At 28.3% G+C, this 9984-nt stretch overlaps 1 protein-coding gene across 1 annotated transcript; it reads left to right on the top strand.

The window, feature by feature from the left end:
- Positions 1 to 1935: 1935 nt before the first annotated feature.
- ARSK1 (root-specific kinase 1) lies at positions 1936 to 4316 on the top strand. Its single transcript, XM_016327006.3, has 5 exons — positions 1936 to 2617; positions 2710 to 2845; positions 2939 to 3075; positions 3168 to 3294; positions 3675 to 4316. Exons 1-5 carry the CDS (start codon positions 2243 to 2245, stop codon positions 4031 to 4033), a joined length of 1134 nt encoding a protein of 377 aa, XP_016182492.1. The 5' UTR covers positions 1936 to 2242; the 3' UTR covers positions 4034 to 4316.
- The last annotated feature ends 5668 nt before the right edge of the window (positions 4317 to 9984 follow it).

Here is a 9984-nt window from a genome sequence, read left to right as displayed (position 1 = left end):
ATCCTTCAGAATTATTATCTTCTAGTTGTCTAGGGGAGAATGCGTTCAAATTCGGTCACCTTTGATTTTTTCTACGTACGTGTTTCGGTTACTTAGTTCGTTACGTTCTTGCAAGTTGCAATAATTCAGGTAGGTGATTTTTGTTTTACATGATGTTTGAAATAATTTTGTTTTGGCCGAAAAAGGCGAATTGGACAGTCACATTAAATGAATAAACAATTCATCTTCTCCAGATATTTTGATTATTTCTTGTGTTATAAACCATTAAGAATGATTAGAGAAAAAGAGAATTATATATCTTACTTAAATCGTTTTTCACACATCTTTTCGTATTTTTTATGAAATAATTAACTATATAATTAGCCATCTCTGTATAGATCACAGTAACATACACTTGTGACGTTTCTGAACGCCGGCTTTCTTAATTGAATATTTTATTACAACATAGTAGTATTAACACCATTAATTAAATAATTAGAAATGGCATATAGTTCGATTGTGAAAGAATGATGCAACAATTATTTAGGGGTATAGTTTTGGCATATTTTCCACGAGGGACAGAAGTGGTTGATGGTTAGATCGATTGGTTCACCATTTTTCTTTGACATTGTTGCCGAAGGCTATATCTTTTTCCTTTCAATATAGCAAAAATATATATTTATATATATAAAAAAATTATAATGTTACAAAAGTCCTTGGTTGCATAGACATTAGACAGCTATATGAATTATAGGAATGGCGCAAATTAAACGCACTTGATGATTATATTGGGATTCTTTGAATACCAAATTATTATAATAATAATTAGGAGACCATAAGAAAAATACTACTAATAATGTTGGTATATAAGAGCAATCTGAATTCTAGAAGGTGGCCCGTGACATGTATATAAAATCATAATTGGGGTGTAATTGTCGGGTTGCTGTTTGCGATATTGACATCCTAACAACATAACAATTCCAAGACGAGTATATCACCTACCAAAAATTATGAAATATCAATTGAACAACAACTAACAGCTACGGAAAATCATCATATTATGGGGTATGTGAAAAGAGATTTCGATAGATAATGGTTTAGCACTAGGTAGCAATTAAGTAGCAACAATAATCATGTAAGAAGATCTCTTCATTTTGCGAGGTTCACGGAAATGTTCATCAACAGCTAAACAAAGGACGGCGAGGACAATATAACATGAACATATTACATGTAACATATTTGTAAGGGGTTGGGGGAAACCTATTCTATTATATTAACATTTTAAGTCAATACACCTTGCCAACTTATTGCTTGACCTCCAATTCATCCAAATAAATAACAATTTCTTTCTTTCTTTTTTCTTTTCCTTATTATGTAAAACAATTTAGGGTATATAAACCGCTAATAAATGCACTTAAATTATCTTGATGCTGATAAAAATATTTTCAAATTTTGTTATCAACAAAAAATATCTTCAAATAATTTAAAGATGTTTTCGCTGTAATTAGACAAATAAAAAAGTTAATTAATTTAAAAACGTGTGCATTTTTTTATGCTTTTAAATAATATGAAGGCATTTTGTCAATAACAAAATTTGAAGATATTTTTATTAATAATAAAATAATTCAGTTACATTTTTTATGATTTACCCAAAAGTTTAATTACATAAGTTCACACCGCCGGTATCCTACCACCAAAGTCATCAAATCATATTTTAGACTAAGGAATGTATGTACTTGATATATATATATATATAGAAACAAGATATATAAAAATAAGACAAATTTAATTAATTTTCGAATATATTTGTATTTGTATTTATATATATACTTGATAATTTTGCCAATCATCTTGGCATCCATATGATATCACATAACACACGTTATAATTCTTTAATAGTACTACTACAATATTATATATATTATATTATTATATCACTAGAACAATTGTGCGACTAAAAATAAACTAAAAACAAAATTCATTCGTTCATGCATGTAATATATCTTCTTTGCATCTCCACATTAAAGAGACGAGAAGTCAAGGAATCTCCACGTAAGTCGTTTTTCTCATTTTTCTGAGGGTGGTTAGGACTTAGACTTAGAATAAGGTACTATAAATTTCTCAATATCTTGAAATTATTTTGTTTGTGTCATCATTCATCAATTCCATCACCTTATTATTCTTCCATATCTTCTTGATTGTCTTCACATACACTAAACACTAAATAGAATTAAAACAAACAAGGGCACGGTTTTTTCAAGATATGACTAAGATTACATGGAAATCAATCATCCCAAGTTGTTACAAGATTACCAAAAGCAAAGTAGAAGAAGAAGAGGTTTCAAAACATTGTTCTTTCCAAAGGCTATGCCTCTCTGATGTAAGCATTACAAGCTCTCCTAAGGACATTGAAGATCTTTCAACTTCTTTTGTTGGATCAAAGCTTTACACATTCACCTTAGAGGAGCTAAAAGAAGCAACGCATAATTTCTCATGGAGTAACATGCTTGGTGAAGGTGGGTTTGGACCTGTTTACAAAGGTTTTGTTGATGACAACCTTAAACGTGGTCTGAAGGCTCAATCCGTGGCAGTTAAACGGTTAGACTTGGAAGGCTTGCAAGGTCACAGAGAGTGGCTGGTTAGTTATTAACTTCCTAATATAAACTAGAATTTAATTCTTGATTTTTTTTTAATATGCAATTAAATTGATGATTTTATTTTCTTTTACAGGCAGAGATTATATTTCTTGGGCAGCTAAGGCATTCACATCTTGTTAAGTTAATTGGATACTGTTGTGAAGAAAAGAACAGGCTTTTGGTGTATGAATACATGCCAAGAGGTAGCTTAGAGAACCAATTATTCAGAAGTATGTAATTACTCTTCTTAATCCTAATCAATTATTTTTCAGAAGTACAGTTCTTCAACGCTAATTAATGTTGTTTGGTTGTAATGAAAGCAGGGTATTCTTCTAGCATGCCATGGTCAACAAGGATGAAAATTGCATTAGGTGCTGCTAAGGGCCTTGCATTCCTTCATGAAGCAGATAAACCTGTCATATACAGAGATTTCAAAACTTCAAATATCTTACTTGACTCAGTATGTTCCTTCTCTTTTGTCTCTTCTCATATTCTTCAATCAGAATATTATGTATGGCGCACTAATAAAGAAATAATCTTTACTAATTTCAGGACTACACAGCTAAATTATCAGACTTTGGGTTAGCTAAGGATGGTCCTGAAGGAGAAGAAACACATGTAACAACAACACGCATAATGGGGACAAAGGGCTATGCTGCCCCTGAATATGTCATGGCAGGTATTTATTAGAGAAAATATGGCTACTTTCGCGAAAATGTCTTTATGTGAACGACGATAGGTGAGAATTGTTTCGTCTAACAGTTCTCATTTATGATTTCACATGAAAGATAATTCTATTTAATCAATGTTGACTAATTTCACATGAGAGATTGTCTTCGTGTAGATGATAGTAAACCAGAACTGTTAGATGTCAATTTAGTCAAATTATCTATCAGTTTTCACCTATGTTCTTCCCATGAAAATAACTCAATTAACCAATATTGACCAATTTGACACGAAAAATTATTTTTTCACTTATCATCTTCACATGAAAGACAATTCCATTTAACCAATGTTAACCAACTTTATTTACTCTGCTAATAAGTCATGAATTTTCAGGTCACCTTTCTACCAAGAGCGATGTGTATAGCTATGGAGTGGTTCTGTTGGAGCTTCTTACAGGGAAGCGAGTGGTGGATAGGAGCCGGCCGAGTCGAGAGCGGAGCCTGGTGGAATGGGCAAGGCCTATGTTGAGGGATCAAAGGAAGCTGCACCATGTGATGGACCCAAGGTTGGAAGGGCAGTTTCCTATGAAAGGAGCAGTTAAGGTTGCTGCATTGACACATAAATGCTTGAGTCACAACCCCAATCCAAGACCCTCAATGAGGGATGTTGTCAAGACATTGGAGTCACTTCAAGACTTTGATGATGTCTTCATAGCACCATTTGTTTATGTTGCAGTCAGTGAAAAGAAATAGACATTATACTCTCCAAAGTGTCATCAAAGACTTATTAGTTGCAGCAATGTAGATAAAATATAGTAGATAGCTAGCAAAGTTAGGAAAAGAAGAAAAGATTATGGTTTTGTCACTTAAATTTGGAAGGGACAACTTGGTCAATCTATCTACATAATGATAAAAGATAAATGTAAATAAGCAGTAGTACTGAGTAATTGTGAGTACAAGCTAAGTATATATAGGTATGCGAATTTGATTGTATAAAACTGAACGAAGAATGAACTATCTATCTATTTATATCACAGGCTAACTACTAATTTAGTATCAAAAAGATTTAATCGCACATAAAAAAATTTTCGACAGATGTTATTGTCGAAACAATTTTTAAATAATTTGAAGTAAATATTATATTTTCTATATATGACAAAAAAATTTCGTATTTAGCAAACAACTTATCTATTTGATCTAAATTTTTGTGATAATATTTGAATAAATATTTAAAAAGCTCAGAAAAAATTCAAAGTAAATTGTGATCTCTATATTTTTTTTATTTTTCAAAAAATATGATCATTCACATTAAGAAAATTAAAAAAAAATCACTTGACATAAAATTATCAAATTTTAAACATAAAAAGATCTTATTTTTTTAATAATAATTACAAAAATTTACATAAAAATTTAATCTCTAAAATCTATTTTTAAAATATATATTTAATATCTAATTTTTTTTGTCACGTTTTTAAATTTTTCAAAAAACTTATTTAATGTTAACATCTTTTAAGGTTCTTTATCAGCAATAGATACATTCAAATACTAATTTGATAATGTACTCTATATCATATAAAAGTTGATACAAATTTATTATAGAATAAACTTATGTCATATTGTTGTTTGTAATTATACCATGTCAACAATTTTGCAATATAAAATATAATGGAATTCTACATAAAATAATACTAAACTTTAATCATACTAATTAATTAAATTTAATACCTATTATTACTTAATTAGATTAAAAAATAATAGTTAAATATAATTAATATCTACATAAAAACTATAATAACAACAAATTTTAGTTTCAAATATTCAAATTGTATACTATTTAGTCTATTTAAATATACGTTTAGTAACACTCTTATTATTATGACTCCATTTCATATATTCTCTTAAATGAATTGATCAAAATATTTTTAACCACGTTCAATTTTAGCATAACAATATTTACTTACTATATATACATTTCAATATATCATGATTAATAAAATTTATTTATAATTGTATTTTATATTTTTTGTATTTTAATTTTATTTTCAATAATTTTTTCTATTTGTTTTAATTATCTCTAAACACAAACGATTAAAGAAAACCTCAAAATTATGCTATAAAGCACATTTTTTAAAAAATATCACCAAATAATAAATAATTTAATCTTTGAATAATATAATATTTTTAAATTTATATTATATAATATAATTAATTTAGCTCTTTGTGCAGTACGTGAATCTTAATATAATTTTATTGAAATTTGGAAGTCTTTGTTCACACATTCAACTAGGTAACTTTTATTCAACTATTCTTTCCTTATATTTTATTCATGGTAAAATATAAGGTACAGATCAAAATTTAAAGATATGCTACGTGGTAAAATATAAACCATACATTCTAAAACCACACTTTTCACTTAAAACCGTAACTTTTCACAAAGAAAAGTGTCACCTAATGAAAAAAAGTAAATTAGAAGATTTAAGAGAAGAAATAGTTAATCAAAAATTAATGATTTTAACCAATGTTAATTGTAATGACACCGAATTCTTAAAATCAATACAAAACGATTTTTCTCAAAATCTTTATTTTACTATAAGTTTTATTGAAGAACTTCAAAAACCTGAAAAAACTTATTTTTCACACGGAACTTCTAAAAAATGCTACCATAGAAATGATTCCCCACATCTTTATCATACTTTTAACCCACAATTAAATTCTATAGTAGATATGTTTGAAGAAATATTAATATCCATAAAATTTCAAAGAAATAAGGAAAAAGAGAATCCCAAAGAAGAAAAATTCCAAAATATAATCAACATAACAGACTTAAAAGTAAAACCACCATTGAAATTATGAATATTGAAGAAAAATTAGAAGAAGTTACAATGCTTTTTAAACAATTAAAAATGGCTCAAGAAAATAATATTATGGAACATGGTTTTCAAATAGAAGAAGAATTAGTAAATTCTGAAAATATAGAAAATGAAGAACACATTTTAGATTATTCAAGTGACGAAGAACCAGCCATTCCAATACAAGTAAAAAATGAAGCTGGAACATCTAAGGATAATCAATCTCAATTTAAATGGGAAACAGGTTTTGATAATTATGCTTTTAAAAAAGGGTTTACAAATAAAGATTCAAAATATACAAAAATACCATCAAAATATGTTCCTAAAATCCAGGAAATGGAAGGAGAAAGAATGCTCGATTTAGACTGTAAAAAGAACGAAAAAGAAATTTTCGAAAATTGGTTGAATTCCTTTTTATTAGAAGCCTTTACTAATCCAAAACTTAGTGAATTGTCTGGAAGATATATTTGGAATTACATAGGGTTTCATACTAAAGGAACTATAAGAGATTATATGACATCAATAAAAAACCAAATAATAGAAGAATTAGCAACAAAAACTACAGCTTATGATAAGATATTATATATAATGATGATTCTATATAAAGAATTTTTTGAAAAAAAATATTATAGATCATAGACAAGAAGTTTATAATAAAGAATATCAAGAAGCAAAAAACCATTTAGCTAATATTCAGATATATGATCTATGTAATGTGGAGTCTTATATATGTGAATATAGAATACATTATTACAAATTAAAAGAAGAAGATAAAAATCATTATCTTAGTATGTATATAACAAAACTTCCATATCCTGCTAATGAATTTATAATGGGAAGATTTATAAGAGAAATAAATAGAGGAACAATTGAAAATAACTTTGGTGGAGCAACCTCTGCAAGAAGAGAGGAAATAAAAGAACGTTGTATGCAAGAAGCAACTCAAAAAAGATTTGCAAATATAATTAGAATTTGCTGTCAAGATAATGAAGAGATACCTAAAAAATATGGTCTTAATAAAAATTTTCAAAGAAAAAGAAAATATCAATTTAGAAAAAGAAAATACTATCCAAACTGGAGAAAAAAGAGATATTTTAGAAAGGAAAATAATAATAAAAACAAAAGACAAAGAAATAACTATTGCCCGAATAAAAAAGAAAATTGTAAATGTTGGTATTGCAAAGAAGAATGACACTATGCAAATGAATGTCCGAAAAAGAAGGATAAAAGGGATCTTACTAAACAAATAGAAATTGCTAAGTCTTGTTTCATGGAACCTTTAGAGGAATCTGATGATAATTTAGACTATATTTTTGAATATGTCTCGGAAACAGACTCAGAGACTGAGTAATAATGCTACATTTATTACTATAAAAATAACAGAAAAGTTTATAAATACTTTCATAGATTCTGAAGCAACACAATGCTTTGCTAGTTCAAATATAAAACTTGATTGGAAAAAATTAAAGAAACCATTAAGAGTTAGAATAGCTGACAAATCAATACATAAAATTGACCAAAAAGCAGAGATGGTTGAAATTTTTATTCAAAATTATAGGTTCATTGTTCCATCTATATATATGTTAGATTCTGGAATGGATTTTATCATAGGAAATAATTTTTTAAAGCTATATCATCCATTCATTCAAGAATTAACATATATAGTTTTAAAAGCTCCACACGATTCTTCAATAAATCAAAAATCAAAACGTATAAAATACCGACTACTACTATAGATAAGATCTTAAAATTTAAAATATTTTCTATATTAGAGACATGTTATTTAAATTTATACTTTCAGATAAATATCCCAAAAAATAATCTTGAAATAAAGATAGAAGAACTTTTGGATGAAATTTGTGCTGAAAATCCTTTAGATATTAAAAATACAAATAACGAATTAGTAAGTATTAAATTAAAAGATCCTACAAAAGAGATAAATGTTCCAAATAAAATTTCTTATTCCGCAAGAGATAGAGAAGAGTTTTCACTAGAATGTAGAGATCTTTTGGAAAAAGGAATTATAAGATTAAGTAAAAGTCCTCATGCGGCTCCAGCCTTTTATGTCGAAAACAATAATGAAATTAAAAGGGGAAAACGAAGAATGGTTATTAACTATAAGAAGATGAATGAAGCAACTATTGGTGATGCTCATAAACTTCCAAGAAAAGATTCTATTTTAGAAAAAATTAAAGGAGCAACTTGGTTTTCATCTCTTGATGCAAAATCAGGATATTGGCAACTTCGTTTAGACAAAGAAACAAAGAAATTAACTGCTTTTACTTGCCCAACAAAAGAATCAACAAGTGTGTTGCTCTATGAATGAAATGTATTACCATTCGGATTAAAACAAGCCCCAGGTATTTATCAAAGATTTATGGAAGAAAATCTAAAAGAGTTAAATGAATTTGTTTTAGTGTACATTAATGATATACTAATTTTTACAAAACAGGATAGAGAAGATCATCTTCAAAAATTATTAATAGTTTTAGAAAGATGTAAAGAAAAAGGATTAGTTCTTAGCAAAAAGAAAGCAAGAATAGCAAAACAAGAAATAGAGTTTCTTGGATTAATTCTATCCACTCAAGGAAAGCTAAAACTTCAGCCAAATATCCTAGAAAAGGTAAATTTATTTCCTAATAAAATAGAAGATAGAAAACAATTACAAAGATTTTTAGGGTGTATAAATTATATTTCTGATCAAGGATTTTTAAATAATATAACAGAATACACTAAAAGCTTATTTCCAAAAATAAGTACTAAAAAAGAATGGAAATGGGATGAAAAAGATAGTATGCAAATTCAAAGGATTAAAGAATTATGTAAAAAACTTCCAGAACTATATATTCCAGAAGAAAATGACTACTTAATAGTAGAAACAGATGCTTCAGACATAACCTGGTCAGGATGTCTAAAAGCTAAGAAAGCTATAAAAAGTTTGGAACAAGAAAAAGAATCACTAGATTCTAAAGTTTCCCCAAAGGAATTACTTTACAGGTATATTTCAGGGACTTTTACTCCAACAGAACAGAGATATACCACTCATGAAAAGGAAACTCTAGCAGCAATTAAATCTCTTAAGAAATGGAAAATTGATTTACTACCCAGAGAATTTACATTAAGGACAGATTCAAGTTACCTAACAGGTTTCATACGATATAATTTAAAAGTTGATTATAATCATGGACGATTGGTAAGATGGCAATTATTTTTGTTACAATATCCAATAAAAATTGAATATATTAAGGGTGACAAAAATGTTATTGCAGATACATTAACAAGAGAATGGAGTTCGTCTACAACGCATTAGATCAAGAAATTCAAAAATATGAGCAAGAACTCAAAAAATACAAGCATTGTCAGCAAATAAGGACACAGATCCAATCTCTCAGGAAGGCCATCAAAGCAATGAAATCAACACAGCAAGCAAAACCATCAGAGTTCAGCCAGCTAAGCGTGGTGGACAAATCAGGTGAAGAAAAAATTTCAGAAAATAAAACAATTGCTGAAATCATTAAAAAATCCACCCAAGATAAAAAATATTATGTAATTTATAATGGTCCCATGAAAGGAGTATATGATGCCTGGGAAAAAGCAGCACCATTCACACATCAATCAAGGATAATTCATAAAGGAGGGTTTCTAACACTGGAAGAGGCAAAGGAATCCTTCAGGGAATATGAAGCTCTCCATCCAGAGCAAACCTTAAAAAGAGCAGATAAAGATCCAATTCAAACCCAGAGAATAGGGATAATAAGAAACATTCCTACAAGGGCTGAAATCAAGGAAAAGAAAAGGGTCTGTAGATCAAATCTCAAAGAAACCCTTAACATAGTCCTGAATTGGACAGAAGAA

This window comes from Arachis ipaensis, chromosome B10, assembly GCF_059453495.1.
Source record: "Arachis ipaensis isolate K30076 ecotype BB chromosome B10, ASM5945349v1, whole genome shotgun sequence".
Classification (NCBI taxonomy): Eukaryota; Viridiplantae; Streptophyta; class Magnoliopsida; order Fabales; family Fabaceae; genus Arachis; species Arachis ipaensis.
This window is presented reverse-complemented; position numbering and strand designations above follow the sequence as displayed.

Excerpts from the sequence above, each read along its gene's own strand:
- ARSK1 (XM_016327006.3), top strand. The coding sequence starts at position 2,243 with ATGACTAAGATTACATGGAAATCAATCATCCCAAGTTGTTACAAGATT. Across the intron at positions 2,846-2,938 it reads AGAGAACCAATTATTCAGAA|GGTATTCTTCTAGCATGCCA; the intron begins GTATGTAATTAC and ends TAATGAAAGCAG. Across the intron at positions 3,076-3,167 it reads CAAATATCTTACTTGACTCA|GACTACACAGCTAAATTATC; the intron begins GTATGTTCCTTC and ends TACTAATTTCAG.